Genomic DNA, 20,961 nt, shown 5'->3' with positions numbered 1-20,961 from the left:
CTGATGCTCTATCCACCTTGCCACCTAGCTGCCCCCAAAATCTAATTTCAAAGGACTTTATAAGGACAAATTGTTTTATACATGGAAATCCAAAGCTGTCATTTTCATTAGTAAATGGGTGATTTGAAATATTGAGACAGAGCTGAGTATGATGTGATTCTAAAAAGCAATATCGAACAGACAATTTTCAGATGATGAAATTGAAACTATTACCACTCATATGAGTGTTCCAAATCATTATTGATCAGAGAAATGCAAATTAAGACAACTCTGAGATATCACTACACACCTGTCAGATTGGCTAAGATGACAGGAAAAAATAATGATGAATGTTGGAGGGGATGCGGGAAAACTGGGACACTGATGCATTGTTGGTGGAACTGTGAACGAATCTAACCATACTGGAGAGCAATCTGGAATTATGCCCAAAAAGTGATCAAACTGTGCATACCCTTTGATCCAGCAGTGTTTCTATTGGGCTTATACCCCAAAGAGATACTAAAGAAAGGAACCTGTATGTGCTAAAATGTTTGTGGCAGCCCTGTTTGTAGTGGCTAGAAACTGGAAATTGAATGGATGCCCATCAATTGGAGAATGGCTGGGTAAATTGTGGTATATGAATGTTATGGAATATTATTGTTCTGTAAGGAATGACCAGCAAGATGAATAAAGAGAGGCTTGGAGAGACTTACATGAACTGATGCTAAGTGAAATGAGCAGAACCAGGAGATCACTTTACACTTCGACAACGATATTGTATGAGGATGTATTCTGATGGAAGTGGATTTCTATGACAAAGACTCAATTTCAATTGATAAATGACAGACAGAAGCAGCTACACCCAATGAAAGAACACTGGGAAACGAATGTGAACTATTTGCATTTTTGTTTTTCTTTCCGAGTTGTTTTTCACCTTCTGAATCCAATTCTCCCTGTGCAACAAGAGAACTGCTCGGTTCTGCAAACATATATTGTATCTAGGATATACTGCAACATATTTAACACATATAGGACTGCTAGGGGTGGGGGTGGAGGGAGGGAAGGGAAAAATCGGAACAGAAGCGAGTACAAGGGATAATGTTGTAAAAAAAAAAATTACCCTGGCATGGATTCTGTCAATATAAAGTTATTATAAAATAAAATAAAATATTAAAAAATTAAAAGCAATATCAAAGGAAAAAGATAAAAGAGTGATTAAGCTATACAAATAAAGTGCCAGTGCAAGAACCAACACAGAGCAATTAGATAAGGGAAGAAGGCTGAGAGTTCTGAAATCCTGACATCAGGAATGGGTTAGAGGGAGCTTGATCTATCTGAGAGAGGAAGACAAAGAGTGGTATAAAAATATAAAAAATATTTTTATATTTTATATGTATAATAAATATAAAAAATAAAAATGTAAAAAGGGTAGGGCCTAACAGGGTGTGTAGATTTATAAGAATGGGATTAAAAGGTAGGGAAAGCTTGTAGGGTGGAGATAATAAAAGGATCTTGGAGGAGAGGAAGGTTAATTTACTATTGTAAGGTGAGGTAGTGGACAGAAGTAAATCATAGAAGAAACAGGTAATACTAAACATAACGATCAGGAACACAATTTATTTAAAAAGCAGGGGTAGCAATCGTTGATTTCAGACAAAACAAAGGGAAAATTGATTTAATCAGAAGACAAAAAATAAGGGAACTACGTTATACACCAGCCATAGTCATGGATATTGTTTTAGACTAGTTAAAATTATGTGAGAAGATAAGGTTGGGACATTGCTGTGGCACAGGGACTTAAAAAACAGAGAAAGACTTGGACTTAAGGATGTTAGCCACCTTCAAAGAAGGACAAACAAGTCTAATACAGCCTTCCCTAAGTGTATATGTGTATGTATGGGGATGATTATAGATGTGTGTGTGTAAATGTATCTACATTTACTTGTAGCCTTCTTGGTGGGGGGAGAATAAAGTAAAAAGGGAATGGCAAAGACCAAAAGAAATCCTACAAGGAAGCAAGGATCACAGCTCTAGACACAATGTGTATTTATCATATAGGTTTTCTTGAAATGGAAACTGATTGGTTTATATTTTCAATGCTCTCGTGTTCCGCTGTGCACATGGCAACTTTTTCTTTTTGTATTTAAAATTTAAATAAACAAGAGGGGTACTCGTGAGCCCACAACTCAGACCCAAAGACCCCAGGAGAGTTCACAGCTGAGTTCTGGCCCACTGACAGACAGGGCCCTGTGAACTAAGGCAGCCTTGAAGGCTCTGGAATAAGAACACTTCAGTGTGAATTCTAGCTCTGCCCTCATTCTACCTGTGGGATCTTTGAAGGGGATTCACTATTCTTAGGGCCCCAATCTTCTTTTGTCTATAAACTGAGGGGGTTGGGCTAGATGGCCCCTAAGGTCCCTTCCTAAACCTCTGATCTCTGTGGGCTGAGGAATGAGGGGGTTATTTGAGTGCAGCCGAGGACCAGGGACTTCTGGGAGACTTGTTCAGCGAAAGTGCTGTGGGTCAGTTGGTCAAAGGAGAGTTCCCTGGAAGAAAGTGGACTTGGCCCTGGAGGAAACGTGATTCAGCAAAGGGAGAGAGAGCCTTGAAGGCTGGGGTGGTCAAAAGAAGCTTGGGGAGAAGGGAGGTGCTAAGCCGGCCTTGAAGGTTGGGGTGGAAACTTACACAGACTGAGGCCGGTTGAGAATGAACAGTTTTCCAAGAAGCCAGAAGTCCAAATTTTTGCTCTCCTTTCTGTGGTTATGGGGGAGGTAGGGGGTGAGTCCCCAGAGCCAGGTGTCCCCTGGGCCTTTCCCAACTCTCCCCTGCTGTTTTTCTCTGTCCCCCCGAGTCTGGTTCCCAAATCCTCCAAGCCCCCTCCCCTCTCTTCACTTTAAGACTCCCATGTATCCAGCCTTCTCGGATCCTACCCAAGAGCCTTTTGCTTCTCCCCATCAGTCCCATCCAGGAGACAGACAATCTTCAAGTCCCGTCCTGCTCAGATCCTTCTCAATGGAGGACTTGTTTGCTTTATTTCAATTCGTCATATCGGATCCCTTCCCTAGGAGATCTAGAATCCCACCAAGAACTCCAAACCCCGTGGAAAGCTATGAGAGACCTAGAACCCCATGCAAAACACAATCTTCCAGAGGACTCCAGGCTCCAGCTGAAGGATCTAGAGTCCTCAGTCCAGAAGAGGCCTAAAACCTGGGAAAGAGCCCAGAACTCCAAGTGTGATCTAGGCTTTCAATGCAGAGCCTCAGGAGGGACATTGGAACCCACCATTACCACTCGAGGAGGTCCCAGGATTTCTCTGCCTTGTGCTCTAAAAGGCCTGGATGGCCCCAGCCAGGGTGGGCCGTCCCCTAGTCTTAGAAGTGCAACCCTCTCTCTCCCCTTCCTCCCCCAACCCCTTTCGGCCCTTGCCAATGGCCAGACGGGGCCGGCCCCGGTTGAGACCATCAAGTAAGGCACAGGCTTGGCACAAGGAGCGGCTGGCCAGGGCCCCACAGCGGGTGCAGGCGCCGGGGGGTGGGGGCCGGGCAGCAGGGGCCAGGGCCAGGCGCTCAGCGGAATGCACCAGGTCCAGCACAACGGAAGGCCTGGCGGCCTCCAGGGCCTTGAGCAAGTCCCGGACGTGGCCTCGGAAGGCCTCGGGTGCATAGACGCACTCTTCCGAGAAGTAGTCCAGCTCCTGGAAGTGGGCGTACAGCACGATCTCCTTCTGGGATGCAAACTGGAGGGGGCGGCAGCGGGGCAGGGCGCCCCCCTCCCCGGGGGAGCCCAGCGTCCCCCCTCGAGCCAGCCGGCCTGCGTCCCCACGGAGGAAGTTCATGAGCACCGTTTCTGCCATGTCATCTGCGTTGTGCCCTGAGGAGAGTAGGAGGTGGGAAGCGTGTCAAGGTCAGAGCCAGGGGGGCCTGGGGGAGACCCCGGAACATGAGTCCCGAGGGGAGGGATGAGGGGGGAGGGCCCAAGGAACACACAAAGCTCTATGTAGGATGCATGTTGGTGGGGGCATGGGGGAGGGGAGCCCACAGCCATGGGGCCTGGGGGAGGGGAGCTGGGGCACAGCTGAGACAGGAGCCCAGAACCCCCAGCGCAGGATGGGGGGGAAGGGGAGGGGAGGAGCTCCGAGGACCACAGGAGGGAAGGAGGAAGTTACTCAGAAAGAAGGGGTAGCAGGGACACTAAAGGGTGGGATTACGGCCACCCAGGTGAGAGAGGGCCAGAGTTACCTAGGAGGGAGGGGGAAGAGGGCAGAGGCTGAACCAGAGAGGCTGCCCAGCTCGCCCCTGGGAACACTCGGGCTGCCGCGCCCAGCCCCGGAGAGCAGCAGCCCTCGGCCAATCACCTGTGACGATGTGCGTGGCCCCCACTCGCTGGGCCCCCTCCTCCAGCGCCCGCCTCCGCAGGACTCCGCAGAAGGTGCAGCAGGCCCGGGCCCGGCCCGGCTCCTGGGCGGCGCGCCGGGCCACCTCGTCCATGGTCCAGCCCCCGAAGAGATCGGCGTAGGCGACCACGGTGAGCGGCAGCTGCCAGCGCGCGGCCTGGCGTCGCACGGCCGCCAGCGCCGCGTCCCGGTAGCCGCCTATGCCCTCGTCCACGGCCACGAGCCGCAGGTCCAGGCCCAGCGCGTGGCGCGAGTCCAGCACCTGCAGCACGTGCGCCAGCACCGTGGAGTCCTTGCCGCCCGACGCGCCCACGGCCACGACGGCCCCCGGCGGCAGCAGGCGGCCCGTCTGCAACGTGCTCAGCACCTCGGCCTCGAAGGCGCTGCAGAAGCAGGAGCGGCAGACGGCTCCGCCAGTCCGGGGCCTCCGCAGAGCGGCCGGCCGGGCCCCCCCACAGGGCCCGGAGCACCGGGGCACGGGCATCTGCGGAGAGAAAGGAAGTCACCGGGGCACGGGCTGAGGTGCGAACTCCAGGCCCCCGGGGAAGGAAGGATCTGGACCCGTACCCACGGGCGGGAGGGGAGGGAAGGATCTGGACCCGTACCCACGGGCGGGAGGGAAGGAAGGATCTTGTACCGGTACCCGCCGGCGGGAGGGGAGGGAAGGATCTGGACCCGTACTCACGGGCGGGAGGGGAGGGAAGGATCTGGACCCGTACTCACGGGCGGGAGGGGAGGGAAGGATCTGGACCCGTACCCACGGGCGGGAGGGAAGGAAGGATCTTGTACCGGTACCCGCCGGCGGGAGGGGAGGGAAGGATCTGGACCCGTACTCACGGGCGGGAGGGGAGGGAAGGATCTGGACCGTACCCACGGGCGGGAGGGGAGGGAAGGATCTGGACCCGTACCCACGGGCGGGAGGGAAGGAAGGATCTGGACCCGTACCCACGGGCGGGAGGGGAGGGAAGGATCTGGACCCGTACTCACGGGCGGAGGGGAGGGAAGGATCTGGACCCGTACTCACGGGCGGGAGGGAAGGAAGGATCTGGACCCGTACCCACGGGCGGGAGGGGAGGGAAGGATCTGGACCCGTACTCACGGGCGGGAGGGGAGGGAAGGATCTGGACCCGTACTCACGGGCGGGAGGGGAGGGAAGGATCTGGACCCGTACCCACGGGCGGGAGGGAAGGAAGGATCTGGACCCGTACCCACGGGCGGGAGGGGAGGGAAGGATCTGGACCCGTACCCATGGGCGGGAGAGGGGTTCTTGGGACCAGGAGCTTCCAGCTCCCCGGAAAGAAACAAATTGTGGTGTAGTGCACAAACAAGTCCTTATGGGGACGGAAATTAACGGGTAAGGAAGGGGGCCTCACGGTGAGGTTCTGAAGGGCTGTGCAGTCCCGAGTGGGATCTCTGAAAGAAATGGGGGATGGCAACGTACAGAACCTGCAGGCTCGTACAAACCCTACAGGACAGTTGCTGGTAGGATGCCCAAAAGGCTGCCTCCGGGGCAGGAGTGAGCTCCTACCCACACAAAGAGAACCGAGAAGAGCTAGACCTGAACCTTGGAGGCAGTGGTTCAAGAGCAGACTTCAGTGAGGGAAAAGAGGCTTCCCAGTCCTTTATGTCCCAAACAAGACCTAAGGTCCACAAGGAGAGAGGGCCAAGCTAGAAGAGGAAGAGGAGAAATCTCACACACCCCTGTATTAGGACTGAGAGGAAGAGAAGGGAGCCAGATCCCCAGAGAACAACAGGTTCACCATACTCCCATCCCCACCTCCCAGCGGCTCTCCTCCACCAACACAAAACCATGTTCACATATTTAGTCTCTGTCCTCCCCCGGCGGCTCCCTCCAGTTTGCATTCCCATGCACAAGACAGAGAACTATCCGTGAGACCTTGAATAAATAACAATGTGAACGGCATTTTGTCCAGATAGCCTCTGAGGTACCTTGGAGCTCTACATCTAAGCTGCTAAAACACCCTGCCCAACAGAAATGGGTAGAGCTGAGCCTCTCTGGAGGCAGAAGAACACAGTCACAGATTGATCTCTAGTGGTAGGAAAGCCTGTCATCTGGAAGGATTTAGTTGGTCAGATGGAGCCAGAGACAGGGACAGAAGATACAATGCCGTCCCCAAAAGGCTCTCTGGCCTGAGAGAAGAGACACGGAAGTCATTTTCCCCTGCCCATCTGCCGGGGAGGGACCCAAGGAGCGCTGTCCATGGATCACTGGACTTCCGATGTTGATTAGTTCCGTTGATTTTCATTTTGTTCCTCTTTAAAAAAAAAAAACAAAAAAAAAAAAAAAAAACACTTTTCCTCAAGAGATGTGGAGAAAGGGATGGGGGTACGGGAAGAAAGGAACCAAAGGGAAAAAAGGGGAGACAAAGCTATTTTTAAAATCTCCCTTCCAAAAAAAAAAAAAAACTAAGCAGATCAGTTCCCCACAGACCTGGGCCACCAGGAAGGCACAATCACCCAGCTGTAGGATTCAGGGCCAGACTATCCAGCCCTCTGACTTGACAGATGCAGACAGCAAAGGGCCAGGTAGAGACGCACTCAAGAGGCTTCTGGGTGTTTCAGCCGTCAGCTTAGTTAAAAGCCACCCGCGCGCTCATTAAGCAGCAGCTCTGTGCCGGGTAATAGGCACTGGGGCCACCGGGAGTGAGCTGTCCGAAGTGGAAGAACAAAAGTGGGAAGGGGGACGACCGGCCGCCATCATTCAGCAGACAAGAGATTAGCTCTTCGTCAGGCAAAGCCCTGGGCGGGCTGAGAGACCCTGGAGGGCGGGGTCCGGGTCGCCTTAACTTCTCCCCCAGCCCCGAACTTAAGTGCTTATTTAAGTAAGGGGGTGGGGGACGAAAGAGAGGGGCAGTAAGACTTAAGGGCAGAGGAAGCAGCAGCAATCCTGAGACGATAAGGCCTAAGGTGTGTGGGGGAGAGGGGGGCCGAGGAAGCAGCTTCCGTCCTGGGGGGCAATAAGGAAGCGGGGCAGAGGGAGCAGCTTCCGTCCTGGGGGGCAATAAGGGAAGGGGGGCAGAGGGAGCAGCTTCCGTCCTGGGGGGCAACAAGGGAAGGGGGGCAGAGGGAGCAGCTTCCGTCCTGGGGGGCAATAAGGGAAGGGGGGCAGAGGAGCAGCTTCCGTCCTGGGGGGCAATAAGGGAAGGGGGGCAGAGGGAGCAGCTTCCGTCCTGGGGGGCAATAAGGGAAGGGGGGCAGAGGGAGCAGCTTCCGTCCTGGGGGGCAATAAGGGAAGGGGGGCAGAGGGAGCAGCTTCCGTCCTGGGGGGCAATAAGGGAAGGGGGGCAGAGGAGCAGCTTCCGTCCTGGGGGGCAATAAGGGAAGGGGGGGCAGAGGGAGCAGCTTCCGTCCTGGGGGGCAATAAGGGAAGGGGGGGCAGAGGGAGCAGCTTCCGTCCTGGGGGGCAATAAGGGAAGGGGGGCAGAGGGAGCAGCTTCCGTCCTGGGGGGCAATAAGGGAAGGGGGGGCAGAGGGAGCAGCTTCCGTCCTGGGGGGCAATAAGGAAGGGGGGGCAGAGGGAGCAGCTTCCGTCCTGGGGGGCAATAAGGCTTAAGGTGCAGAAGGTGAAGCTTCGGTCCCGTGGGGGGGGAACAATAAGACTTAAGGTGGGGGGGCAGGGGACAGTTTTAGTTCGGGGGGAGCAATAAGGTTTAAAGTGAGGGCGGAGGAAGCAGCTTCAGTCCTGGAGCGGGGGTAAGAAGGCTGCTGGGGGAGGAGGAGGAGGCACCCCCGCCCCGAAAGAGGGGCTGTAAGGCTCAAGCGGAGGAACAGAGACTGCGGTTCCGACCCCGCCAGGGCCACGCCTGCAGCAAGGAAGCGACCCTAGCTCCTTGCTCCGGGGTCGGGGGTCCCAGCCCAGGGAAGGGGAGGTTCACTCACCTCGGGCGGTTCAGGCGGAGACCTCCCCCACCTCCAAAAGACCCGCCAACCAGGCAAGCCGGCCCAACCACGAGGAAACGAGGCCCGGAAATGGCCGCTCAAGACTACAACTCCCAGAAACCCTCGGGGAGCTCCTTGAAACCTGACTACAACTCCCAGCAGGCACCGCGGCAACTCGCTCTCCCTCCCGGAGCAGTGGAAACTATGTCGCTGTTGGAGTCAGACTCAAGTCTGCGGTTCGAATCACGTTTACTAACTACGTGGGGCCTGCTGGTAAATGATTAGCAGCGAGTCCTCCCTAAAGGGGAAAAAATGAAAACAAACAATTCTGTGCGCGACAGCTACAACTGTTGTTGTTCCGTCAGGGAAGGCTCCGCACCGGGAAGGGCGGGGGCTCCTTGTCCTCCCGCAGGCGGGCAGGCGCGGGCTCCGGGGCCCGGAGGAGAAAGGAGCGGTCAGCATCATCATCCCCCTACAGACGGCGTTACGTAGTGCGTCATCTCACTGGATCGTCCCAGAAAATCTGCGGGGGGGGGGGGGGGGGTCATGACCTTTCTCACTTTACAGGTGGGGAAACTGAGGCTGAGAGAGCGGACTTGCCTTGCCCGGGGACGCACCGCTAGTAAATGTGTGAGGCGGAGATCTGACTTCTTACGGAACCCGGGGTCCGTGGATTGTAAAAGAGGAGGGCAGAGCAAACATTTACTGTTTGTGATGTGATTTCGCGACCCCCACAATCCTATTTGGGAGCCACAGTTTAAGGAGCTTTGTCCTGTACCGGCCTGTTAATTGTCACCTTTCCCAAAAAGATCCGTGATCTCAGGGAGCTGACGTCGTGAATTAGCTGAGCAAAGTCCCAGCGTCACCATCTCCTCCCGAGTATTCCGGGGCTGCGGCCAGAGAGCGAGCGGGGCCGCGGCCAGAGAGCGAGCGGGGCCGCGGCCAGAGAGCGAGCGGGGCCGCGGTCAGAGAGCGAGCGGGGCCGCGGTCAGAGAGCGAGCGGGGCCGCGGTCAGAGAGCGAGCGGGGCCGCGGCCAGAGAGCGAGCGGGGCCGCGGCCAGAGAGCGAGCGGGGCCGCGGTCAGAGAGCGAGCGGGGCCGCGGCCAGAGAGCGAGCGGGGCCGCGGCCAGAGAGCGAGCGGGGCCGCTGCAGATGGCCCGGGGGGCGGGCAGTGGGGACCTTCACCTTCCGGGCCTCGGTTGGAGGAGGCAGTTCCCAGCCAGCGATGAAGGCTAGCTTAGAAAACAGGCGGAGAACGGCCTCTTACCGGGTCATGAACAAAATGAAATAACGCGGAGGCGAAGGTCCAACAACAGCACAACAGCTAACACTTAAGCTCTGGGGAGCACTTAGGTAGCTCGTTTCATTTGATCTTTACAACGACCCTATTACCTGCATTGTACAGATCTGGAAACAAGATGTGGAGAGTCAAAACTTGGCACTAGATGTGTGATTAGCGACAGCCCCCTCCCCGTCTCCCACTCAAAATTGAATAAAGGAGAGGGCCTTCGCCCCAGCTTTGAAAAGCTTTTTTTTTTTTTTTTAATAACTTTTTATTGATAGAACCCATGCCAGGATAATTTTTTACAACATTATCCCTTGCACTCACTTCTCTTCCGATTTTTCCCCTCCCTCCCTCCACCCCCACCCCCAGATGGCAAGCAGCCCTTTACATGTTCAATATGTCACAGTATATCCTAGATACAATATATGTGTGCAGAACCGAACAGTTCTCTTGTTGGACAGGGAGAATTGGATTCAGAAGGTAAAAATAACCCGGGAAGAAAAACAAAAATGCAAATAATTTATATTCATTTCCCAATGTTCTGTCTTTGGGTGTAGCTGCTTCTGACCATCCTTGATCAATTGGAACTGAGTTAGATTTTCTCTTTGTCAAAGAAATCCACTTCCATCAGAATACATCCTCAAACAGTATCATTGTTGAGGTATATAATGATCTCCTGGTTCTGCTCATTTCACTTAGCATCAGTTCACGTAAGTCTCTCCAAGCCTCTCTGTAGTCATCCTGCTGGTCATTTCTTGCAGAACAATAATATTCCATAGCATTAAAAGCTCTTCCTTTGTCCCTCTTGACACCACACTAGGAAGTTAGTGAGTCCTGACTAGTTGGGTTGGGGAAGTCTGTTTCTCCCAGCAGCCCTCCTCCTGGTCCCAAGGAGGGCAGTGCTGGCTGAGTAGGAAAAGGATTTATGAAAGGATAAGCTCCTGGCCTGGTCCCACCTCCACCTACAACAGACTTCTGACCTTATCACTCCTCCCCAAGTAAACTCCAGTGACTTCCTATCACCTCCAGGAACAAATACCAAAACTCTCTTCTTGGATTTAAAACCCTTTATAACCTCCCCCTCCCCCTTCCAAATTTCTAGGCTTCATAATTACATCTTTCCGCTGCCTTCATCCTTTATTCTCACTCCACCCTCCCCCAAGAACATGATTGTTCTTGGAACAGGACATTCCATTTCTGAGCTCTGGATGTTTCCACTGACTGTGCCCCATGCATGGGATGCTTTCCTTCTTTATCTCCCTTTCCACGTTTCTTTCTGAAAAGGTAAACAAGAAAGTAAAATCCTAAGGGATTCAATTAAGTTAAAATGTTTTCAGTCCTACAGAAGAAGATGATACTTTTAACTCTTAAGAATGTTATCACTATTAGGGCAGTTAGAAAGAATATATAGAGAGAGAAGGTACAAATATAAGTTGATTATGATGATGACAAGATTAAGGAGTTCAAAAGAGGATTACACTGGGAGAAGAGGGAAGGGAGAGATAGAATGAGGGAAATTATTTCACACAAAGAAGTGCAAAACACAGTGGAGGGAAAAAATGGAGGGATGGCAGGAAACCTTGAACTTTGCTCTCATTGGAATTAGCTCAAAGATCTATCTTATAAAGGGAAGTAGGAGGAAAGGGGATAAGAGAAGGCGGGGGAATGATAGAAGGGAGGACAAATTGAGGAAAATGTGGTCTTGTAGGGAAGAAAGGAAAAGGATAAATGGGAGAACTAGAATGGAGGTAAATACCCAGTAATCATAGCTATGGATGTGAATGGGATGAACTCACACATAAAATGAAAAATAGCAGTATATTAAAAACCAGAATTTTCACAATATGTTGTTTACAAGAAGCATATTTGAAGCAAAGATACAAAGTAAAAGTAAGGCGCTAGAGCAGAACTTATTGTGCTTTAGCTGAAGTTAAAAAAAAAAAAAGCAGGGATAATGATTTTGATCTCAAATAAAGAAAAAGCCAAATTAGATCTAATTAAAAGAGATAACAAAGGAAACCATTTTTTTGTTTGTCCCTATTAGATTGTTTATGGACTGATTGGCAGAAGTTGAAGGCATCTAAAGGTCTGAGATCCTTTGGATACAGCCTTGGGGGGGGGGGGAGGTAGGAGAGGAGGACTAGCCCAAATTCCAGTATGAAACAATTCAATTCAATTCAAACATTTGTTAAGCTTCCACTCTCTGTCAAGCATTGTGCTAAGAGGAGTTCTAAGAGCAGGTAGGAGAAGCCAGAGCTCAAACCCAGGGATAGAGTGGTTATTAAGGAGCAAATGCCTTTAAATTAACCACTTAAAACTGCACTAATTCTGAAAACCTGAATGTTAGTAAAGGTGCTTCCCCTGAAGAAGATCACATCCGAGGCCCCAAGAATCAAAGGAATATTCTAATTTATTGTATGACTTCCAACAATTTAAATTTGATGTCACTTTCATGGTCAGTATTATATTTAGAGTGTGTGTGTGTGTGTGTGTGTGTGTGTGTGTGTGTGTGTGTAATGTGAGCTATCTGGTCTGTGCAGGAGAGGGGTTGAAGGAAGGCAGTCTGGTAACTAAAGCTTTTTTTCCCTTCTGAGGGATCAGCACTCATACTAGACAACTGATCATATATGTGGAGGACATTTTTGATCTCTGAGCAAGCAAGGAGCCCAGGAGGAGAGAGGTGTCTTAACTGTATATAGACTGAATGAGTTTGGACAAGTTTCATATGTATTTTTCAGTGAAATAAAGCCTGTCTATACTGGACGTATATTGCTGGCACAATCAGTATTTTTTTTTTTTAATAACACACCAAAAAAAAAAAAAAAAAAAAATGAATCAGTCCCTGATCTTAAGCAACTTGTTTTAATGGAAGCAAAATGATGTGAAGAGATTTGTTGGGTTTTTGAGAGTTCTTCCATAGGAGCTGCCGTTTATGTTCTTTCTAAAATGAAAGCTGCAGTATTCTGGGATGACTGCCTGTAAATAAATGACTTTGCTATTTATTCTCAGTAGAACAATCATTCACAAACACTCTGAAAGGACCTATGATGAAAAATTTTATCTATACCCAGAGAAGGAACTGATTGTGTCTGAATACAGATTGAAGCATTCTCTCTCTGTCTCTTGTCTCTGTGTGTGTGTGTGTGTGTCTCTCTGTTCCTCTCTCTTTTTGTCTCCGTTTCTGTCTCTTTCAAATTTAATTTTTCTTAAGGGTTTTTATTTTCATTAGGGTAGGAGATTTTCTTTCCCAACTTGACTTTATGGAAATGTTTTGCATAACTTTTATATCCCGGAAATGAATGAACCCTACAAATCTGGGCTCGGTTTATTATTTTGCTAATTAGCCAATGCAGATTAAATTTTAAAGAGTCCGGAGTGGCAGAATGTGTTCGGGCAAGGGGTGGAGGGCCAGTTGATAAACTTTACCGTAATATCTCTTTCTCTCTAAAATAGAGGTTTTTAAAGAGACAATCCCACTCTAGCGATCTGGGTGTGGGTCCACAAGTTATTTATTTTCTGATATTTAGGAAAAGATGGTCTTGAGTGATAGTCTCGGCACATTTGCTCCCACTTGAGCCCGCGAAGGGCCCGCTCTACATCGCTCGGCCTTCAAGGCCTGGCTCGTCCCCTCCTCCGGGAAGCCCCGTCCTCTTCTGCCCCTCCAGGACCGCTCTTCGCCTTCCCCGCTTCCCCAGGCGAATTCTCCCCTTCCGCCCCCTCGCATCACTGTCCGCGGTGGAAGCAGAGGCTGAATAATAGGAACTGGGTAGGCTGGCACCTGGACAAGTCCCGGGGGCAGAATCTGGAAAGGGATGAGCTCTGGAACCCCCGGCCGGAAGCGCGCGCGCGCTTTCCTTGGGAAGCGTTAAAGGAAACAGAAACGGAAACATTCCAGTCCACGCCCAGCCCCCCCCCCGAGACCCCCAAAGCCGAGGGAAGCCACTCGTGGAGCCCCGGGCCAGGTGAGGGATGGGTGTTGCCCACGGAACCGGCAAAGACAGAGACAATCTGTCCGGGAGGAGGTAGAGGTGGAAGTAGAGATGGAGGAGCCCTTCCCCAGCCCCGCCACGGAGATAGCCCACAAAGGAGACACCCCGAAACCCCCGCAGACACCTCTCCAAAAAAGACAGCGACCCCTCCCCGTAGCTCCCCAATCCAACCACAAAAGGGGGTGGGTGGGAAAAGACGCCTTTTGGGACAGAGATCTCTTCTTCCGCCACCCCAAACCTCCCAAAGACCAGAAAAATGGGGAACTTCTCTTCTTCCAAGTGAAGAGAGATGGCGATTCCCTGGAAGCGGGAGGGGAAGAGTGCATCTCCTCATCCTTTCTGTAAAGGGAATCTCCCTGGTGGGAGTGGGAAGGTGGGGAATGGCGTCCGGGGTGAATGTCTCTATGAGGCGCGGCGAGGGATTCTCCTCTCCGAAAAAAGGGTGGGACTATGTTTCTGCAGCAGAAAGGGGGGATCTCCATCTCTCTTCACTCTGTCCCTACGCTTCCAGACAGTGAAATTTCCTGAGAGAATAAGAACCCCCCCTCCCCCAGACACAGATCCCTGGAAGAGAAATAAGACCCCGGGACAAAAGACTTCTAGTGAGACTAGAACCATGGGGTGAAGAGTGACTCTCCCTTAGATAAACAGCTTATCACTCTCTTCCCCCTTTCCCCCCCACTTCGGATGTAGAGGAATATGGAAGCAAAACCTGGAGAGATTCTCTAGATCTCCCAGAGAGAGAAACAGCCTTTTTGGAGCGCTGTTTTTCACGGTGTCGGACTCTCGGTGACCCCCTGGGGATTAAGGCAAACAGAAGTTGTGACTTACCCAGGATCACATAGCTGGTAAGAGACGGAGTTTGGATTTGAACTCAGGTCTTGATGACTCCAGACTCAGGGGTCTATCCCATGAACCACCCGGCTGCCTCCCAGTGTGTAAATGGGGGATCTGGAACTTTGAAGCCCCCAAAGGGGACCAATAGGAGGAAAAGGAGATTAGTTGGATAGCCTGAAGGGATCCCGGGAGAGAGCCCACAGCTTCCGCTTCACTGGATGCTTCACTGGACGCAGGCCTGAGGTGTTCCTCCACACCCTACTTCTAAGGAAGGTGGAAATCGGAGCCCCAGGCCTGTGAAGGGGCCAGAGGCTAGCCAAGGAAAGTGACCAGAGGCGCGCTTTCCCTTCTGAGAGTCAGTATCCTTTATCACCCTAATTAGGCCCCGGGAGTGTGGGGCAGAACCATCCCTCAGAGGAAGTTACTATTTCCCTCTTTGAGTAACGGGAAAAATGGACGCCCTTATTTATGAGGTAATCCCAAGGAAAAATCGGACCCCGCGATTTCTGAAATAATTCTTTGACTTGAGTCAGACCCTGATTTCTTAGATTTCGAAATGGAAGTGACCACAGAGATCATGAATAATTTGTGTGTGTGTGGAAACTGAGAAGTATCTAGGTTGAGTTATGTTTCCCAGACTTTCTTAGGGGCAAGTCAACTACTGCACCGCATTACCCAGGACTTTTCATTCGTCTCCCCCTCCTGCTGCATTCTGGGACCCATTCACGGGTCCCTCCGGTGCTGTCTGGCCAAGATCGCCATGGATTCGCTGTCCAGCCTCAGGTCTAGCTTCATCTTGATGGGATGCCTTCCCTGATCTAGAAATGGAAAAGCTATGGGAGGGCGTTGACCGCGATCTCCCTTGTCTCACACAGGAGGAAACTGAGGCGCTTCTGAGAAGACAAATGACTTGTTCAGGGCCATAGCTCCTCTTCCTCCTTCAGTATTGAGTCTGGTCATTGGACCTTAGTGAATAGGAAGATTTTATGTGTGTGTGAGTGTATGGACAGATGGTGCTTTCAGATACCTGGAGTGAGGGAGGGCGTGGGCTTTTCTTAATTTTATTCATTTTCCTTATATTAAGTTCCTACTATGTACCTTTCCTGACTGTGGTTGGCAGTCAGGATAAAAATTCAAAAAGAAATCTGATTGCAAGAGCTTATATTTGCGGGAAGGGGAGAGGCAGGGCCACTGTCCATAGAAAATTCAATACAGAAATAGGTCAATATAAAGTATTTTGTGGTAAGAGAGTTGGGGCAGCTCGGGTGGAGGGATTTGGGCTAGACCAATAGGAGATTGCTCTGGAGCTGAGCCCTGGAGGAGCCTTAAATTCTAGGAGCCCTAGCTGAAGAGGGAGAGTGCTCCCGGCAGGGGAACAGACTGGTCCTAGGGCTAGACATGGATAGGCAACGGCCGACAGGCTGCTTGGGCTGGCATGTAAAGTATGTGCAAGAAAGCCAAACAGATGAGCTGGTGCCTTATCTCACAGGCAAGAGGGAGCCCCTGGATCTCCTTGAGCAGGGGGTGGTGACGTGGTCAGAATTCTGCTGACGGAATATCACTTTGGAAGCTGTGTGGAGAGTGGATGAATAAGACAGGCAGAGGGGCCAATTTGGAAGCGATCTTAGTAGTCCGAGCAAGAAGTGATGGAGGAAAAAAAGGGAGGAGGGGGAGAGCATCGAGGTGGCAGGAAGATCTGAGTTCAAATAGTTTCAGACACTTGACGCTGTGTGATCCTGGGCAAGTCATTAAATCCTGATTGCCCCCCCCCCAAAAAAAAAAAGAGGTGATGGAGGCCTGATTTGGGAATCTGGCAGAGGAGTAAGATACTGGAGGAAGTAGAAAGGGGTAAATTTACCCCATACAAAGGATGTGGTTCCTGGACCTGGTAGACTCCAGGTGTTGGCGGGCACCAAAAGTTGGGGTTTGCTCTTGTGAAGAATTCAGAGTGGCCATCCTCCGGCAAAGGGGAGATTTATTCAGGGAAGAGGCAAAATGAAGGGATGCAGCAGACAAATATGGAGTGGTTCTGAGAGCACATGAAGGACAAGTTCCTAAAGGGGACACAGCACCCAGAGGAGTTAGCTGGCTCTAAGTGCGGTCGGAAAGCTTAGGGGAGTTAGGAGACATAGCACGTGCTATGGAGGAAGGGAAAGGGGAAAGACAGGCAACAGCCCAGGGACGGCCCAGAAGGAGACTGGATGGAGGCAATTTAATCTCAGGGACACACACAGGATCCCATGACTGGGATTTCTGACAGGGCACGGCAAGGTGAGACTGCTGGAGACTTCACAGAGGGTGGGTCTCGGGAGTTTGACATAACTCGGATTTCAGGACGACCTCCCCAGAGGGTGGGACCCTGGAGCTCAGCTGATCTCTATCCGAGCCTTCTGCCTACTTGCCTCAGGGATTGATTCTTTCATTTCTCTTGGCCCCACACACCCTTCAGGACGTCTTCACGGACGAGAGCCGAGACAATGGCAAGGAAACCGGTGTATACCTGGGTGAGTTTGACTTGACTCCCAGGGATTGTTGATCTGGGACCCAACCCTGGTGTCTTTTGTCACAAAGGGTCTAAAGGCAATATTTTGCCTCCCATCTAGAATGACCTTCTGATAGAATATCCCTACACTGCAGTTTCAAAGCCCAGACTAATTTTTACACCAGTGTGTGGGAGTTTGCTTTTAGTAAAAACACACTAAGGAAAGTCTTGAAGATAATTCTTGAAGAGGACGAATAATAATCGGTTGTATTTATACATAACTCTTTAGGGTGTGCAAAGTGCTTTACAAATCTGCTTTGTTCGCCTGCGTGAGAATTGCTCTCTTTAAGTGAAGGGGGACGCAGCTTCTCTGGACTGAAAAGGGGAGTTTGGAGAAGAGAATGCATTTAATTTTGACCATGTTGACTCTTCGATGCTTGGAGGATATCCTGTTGGTGATGATGTTCACTGATTCATTTGATGTTTCAGGACTAGAGCTCAGGAAAGAGAACAGGGCAGTCAGGGGACATAATGACTGGAAATCTGAATTGGAATTCTGTCTCAAAATATTAACTGTGTGAACAGGCTGATCATTTCACAATTGCTTTCAGCCTCAGTTTCTACATCTGTTAAATGAGCTTGGATTTAATGGCTTCTGAGGACCCTTTCAGTTCTAAATCTGTGATTTTATTTCTCTATCTGGATTGATGAGGATTCAGTCCTGGGAGCTGATTGAGAATGTCCCCGACCCGGTGACCCAGGTGAAGCAGAATTGAGCCATCCTGCCCTCATCCTTAGCTGGTTATGGACTCCAAAGCAGCCCCATCGTTGTAGGGACTAATGGACAATATCTGACTTTCCCTCTTCCCCCCCCCCCTCCCTCCCTCAATGAGCTCCCTTTGTTTTCAGTTCTGTTGGGAATGGAGAGAAAGCTGAGGCGGGGGAGGGAGTTAGTGGCAATAATCCAGACCACGTGGTACCAAACCTGGGCTAATTCACACACATAGATCCCAGGTGTCACAGGGCTTAATGCTAGACCCAGAATCAGAAAGGGTTGGGGCCTCAGACACTTCCTAACCGTAAGACTGAGCATCATTTCATCAGCATTGCTTGATCAGAGCCTGGCACTGAATAGCTTAATAACTATTTGTTGACTGACTACTCTTTTGCTGATGCAAAGAAAGGCAGAAACTGGAAGAACTCGGTCTGATGAGAGAGGCAACTGTGTAGACAAATTGTCTACACTAGTCATCATGGAGAGTGGATGGAGTGCAACCTGTAAGAAGGCACTGACATCTGGTGGTGGGAAAAAGGGGCTGGGACTGGGGGGTAGCACACAAATGCTTCCCTGCAGAAGTTGAAATGTGAACTGAGTCTTGAAGAAGGGGAAGGAAGTTGGAGGTGAGGAGTGATGGCCTTCTGCCAGTGGGGGACGGCCGAACGGCACGGAGGAGGACAGAGACCCCTCTGCTTCTCATTGACAAACAAGAAATTTGGATTATGGGTCCCTAAGGTCCTTCCAGTTTAAAGTCCTTTCATGCCTTCTAGTACTAGTACGATGATTCCCTGTTTCCATCTGGCCCCACCTTTTTGTCGTCCTAGGCCAGGAAAGGGGACGGAAGGAAAAGTTATTACTATAGTGTTGTAGGTCTTCCTTACTGGCTGGTCTGACCCCTCAGCTCCAGGCTAACCAGCTCACCCCTCCCCCCAGGCCTCAGTCAACCCATCACCCCCCTCCCCAGGGTCATTGCTCTACCCTAGGTAACAGAAACCTAAATGTCACTAAGGGGATCTTTATTTTATTTAGCATTTTTATATAGGCTTTGAGTTTGCAAAGCATCTTGCAAATGCTACCTTGTTTGATCCTCACAGCAATATAGCTCCTATTTTAAAATATTTTTATTTTATTATATTTTAATTTTTTATTATTTTATCTATTATTTATTTGTCAATATTATAAATTTTTAAATATACAAATTATAGAATTATTTTATATAAATTATATAATTAATTACAAATCAATAATTATATTATTTATTATATATTTATTATTTATAAAAATTAATTTTTATTAATCTGTGAGATCTAGGAGTTTACATCAATGAGAAGGCATCAGTAAGAGAGGAGAAGGTAGCATCTGTCTCCCAACGCCACCCCTTTTACAGCAGCAAACTTAACTAAAAAAGCTATGAGACCTCTCTCTTAAATCCAACCCCCCCCCCCATGCGAATTTTAAAACCCTTTTATAAATTTTTGTCAACTAAAAGCTAAACCAATTCAGGGTGGGGAGGGAAATCCGGAGAGATCTCATACAACTCTCAAGCACAATCAGCAAAGCAATGAGGGAATTTAAAGAGAAGATACCAGAGGAATTCTAGGACTTTCTCTACATACACAACATCCTAAAATCACATGGACAAGGTCGAAGAAATTAGCGGGTGAGATAGAGCTCCTATTATTATCCCCATTTAATGGATGAAGAAACTGAGAGAAAAGTTAAGTGATTGAGAGTCTGGAGGCTGGATTTGGGATTTTCAGTCAGGTGTGGGTGGCCCTAGTTGGTCCCTGAAGTCTCCAGTTCTGAGAGTTTGATTCTAAAACAGACCAAAGAGTCAAAGCAAAGGGAGAGACTGCCCCCACTGTCCTCTTGGCTTCTCCCTAAGGGAAGCCCAGGACTGGAGGTAGATTCCTGGAATATGGAAATCGTATATAAAAAGTGTGTGGGGAGGGGGGAGGGACCTAGAGAGAGAGGAGGGGATCAGGACAGTTCAAGTCCAATATTGAAGAGCCTTTGAATTTGGTCTTGAAAAATCAGTCTGTTGCTTGGACTTGGGATCCCAGGAGACCATCCCGAGCCTCCTGCCGTGGAGCAGAGAGGCTGTGGCTTATAGGAAAACCACAGCACGTCTCATTTCCTGCTCTCACTTCAGGTGAATAGATAGGATTCCGTACCTGGTTTTCTTGATAAAGATCCTGGGGTGGTTTGTTATTCCCTGCTCCAGCCCATTTTACAGTAGAGAAAACGGGCAAATCAGTTAAGTGACGGGGCCAGGATCCCACAGCCATAGGAAGTGTCTGAGGCTGGATTCGAACTCAGGAAAACTAGTCATCTTAGCATTTTGTGCACTATGGCGCCACCCAGCGGCCCCTGGTAGAAGCTGAGATTTGGGGTCATTTGTCCAGGTTTGCACGGCTCTGGTCTAACCCAGGTCCTTTCTCTGCCCAAACTAACACTGTGGCGGCGAGCGCAAGTCCCCCGGGCTGTCACGGGTCCGAATGGCAAACGGGCCCTTGCCCCAAAGACTTTTATAGAGAGCTCATACAGGGCGAGCGCTTATAAGAGGGTCGGAAAAGCCAAACAAGAACTTTAAAATAAACCGCTTGACGCGGGAGACACGACCGGGGATTGCCCGACAAGGGGTAAATGCTGAGCGGATAGAAGGGCTCAGAGAAATGTGAGATGCAGAGTTCTCCTCCCCCCCCCCCAATATTCACGGGGACATCAGTGGCGGAGCCCTCTGTATCGGCCGCTCAGCACAGTCCGGTGCCGAACTCAGCCCCGGCACAGAGACGTCTTCAGTCCTCCGAGAGGAATGGAGACAGCAACCTAAGTAAGTGTCCGAGGCTGGATTTGCACTCAGGACGGTTCCACTTTCCAGCTGCGGCCTCTTCCCGCACTGTCTCGGAGCTCCCATGCACCATCGTTCTGTTCTGGAACAGCCTTGTCCACCTGCTTCAGTGTCTGTGAGCCAGTGAGAGTGGGTGTCCGGGGGAAAGTACCCCAGCCCTCACTTTGATGCCTTTTCCAATTTCCCAGAGTTCCCTCGCGATGACTTTTCCGGTACCAAGTAACTCTTAAATATCATCCCGAGGGACTCGAAACCAAGCCACCAATGTCTGGTCAAAGGAGCCGGGGATGCTTGACAGGGAGAGCAGAAAGCTGAGGGAGCCCGGGGCTGCGTTCTTGAGGCTTCCTAAAAAACAACCAAAAATAACCTTTTGTCATGGGGATGGGAGATTAGGCTTGTGGGTGCTTAAGATCATTGGTGTTTTGGTCTTAGAAAGCACATCCCCTGTTCTGAGCCCCCTCCCAGCC

At 50.5% G+C, this 20,961-nt stretch overlaps 1 protein-coding gene across 1 annotated transcript; it reads right to left on the bottom strand.

Annotated features, from left to right (window-relative positions):
* Nucleotides 1-1,576: 1,576 nt before the first annotated feature.
* On the bottom strand, nucleotides 1,577-8,790 carry CTU1 (cytosolic thiouridylase subunit 1). Its single transcript, XM_051989601.1, has 3 exons — nucleotides 8,273-8,790; nucleotides 4,334-4,856; nucleotides 1,577-3,849 (listed from the first exon to the last, which is right to left on the bottom strand). The coding sequence occupies exons 2-3, from the start codon at nucleotides 4,854-4,856 to the stop codon at nucleotides 3,305-3,307; spliced, it is 1,068 nt and encodes a 355-aa protein (XP_051845561.1). The 5' UTR covers nucleotides 8,273-8,790; the 3' UTR covers nucleotides 1,577-3,304.
* Nucleotides 8,791-20,961: the final 12,171 nt, after the last annotated feature.

The sequence above is a fragment of the Antechinus flavipes genome, chromosome 3 (genome assembly GCF_016432865.1).
Source record: "Antechinus flavipes isolate AdamAnt ecotype Samford, QLD, Australia chromosome 3, AdamAnt_v2, whole genome shotgun sequence".
NCBI classification, from domain to species: Eukaryota; Metazoa; Chordata; class Mammalia; order Dasyuromorphia; family Dasyuridae; genus Antechinus; species Antechinus flavipes.
Note: the sequence above shows the minus strand (reverse complement) of the source record. Positions and strands in the feature narration are given on the sequence as shown.

Coding starts and splice junctions, on each gene's coding strand:
- CTU1 (XM_051989601.1), bottom strand. CDS start 4,856: ATGCCCGTGCCCCGGTGCTCCGGGCCCTGTGGGGGGGCCCGGCCGGCC. Junction 3,850..4,333: donor GGCCACGCACATCGTCACAG/GTGATTGGCCGA, acceptor TACTCTCCTCAG/GGCACAACGCAGATGACATG.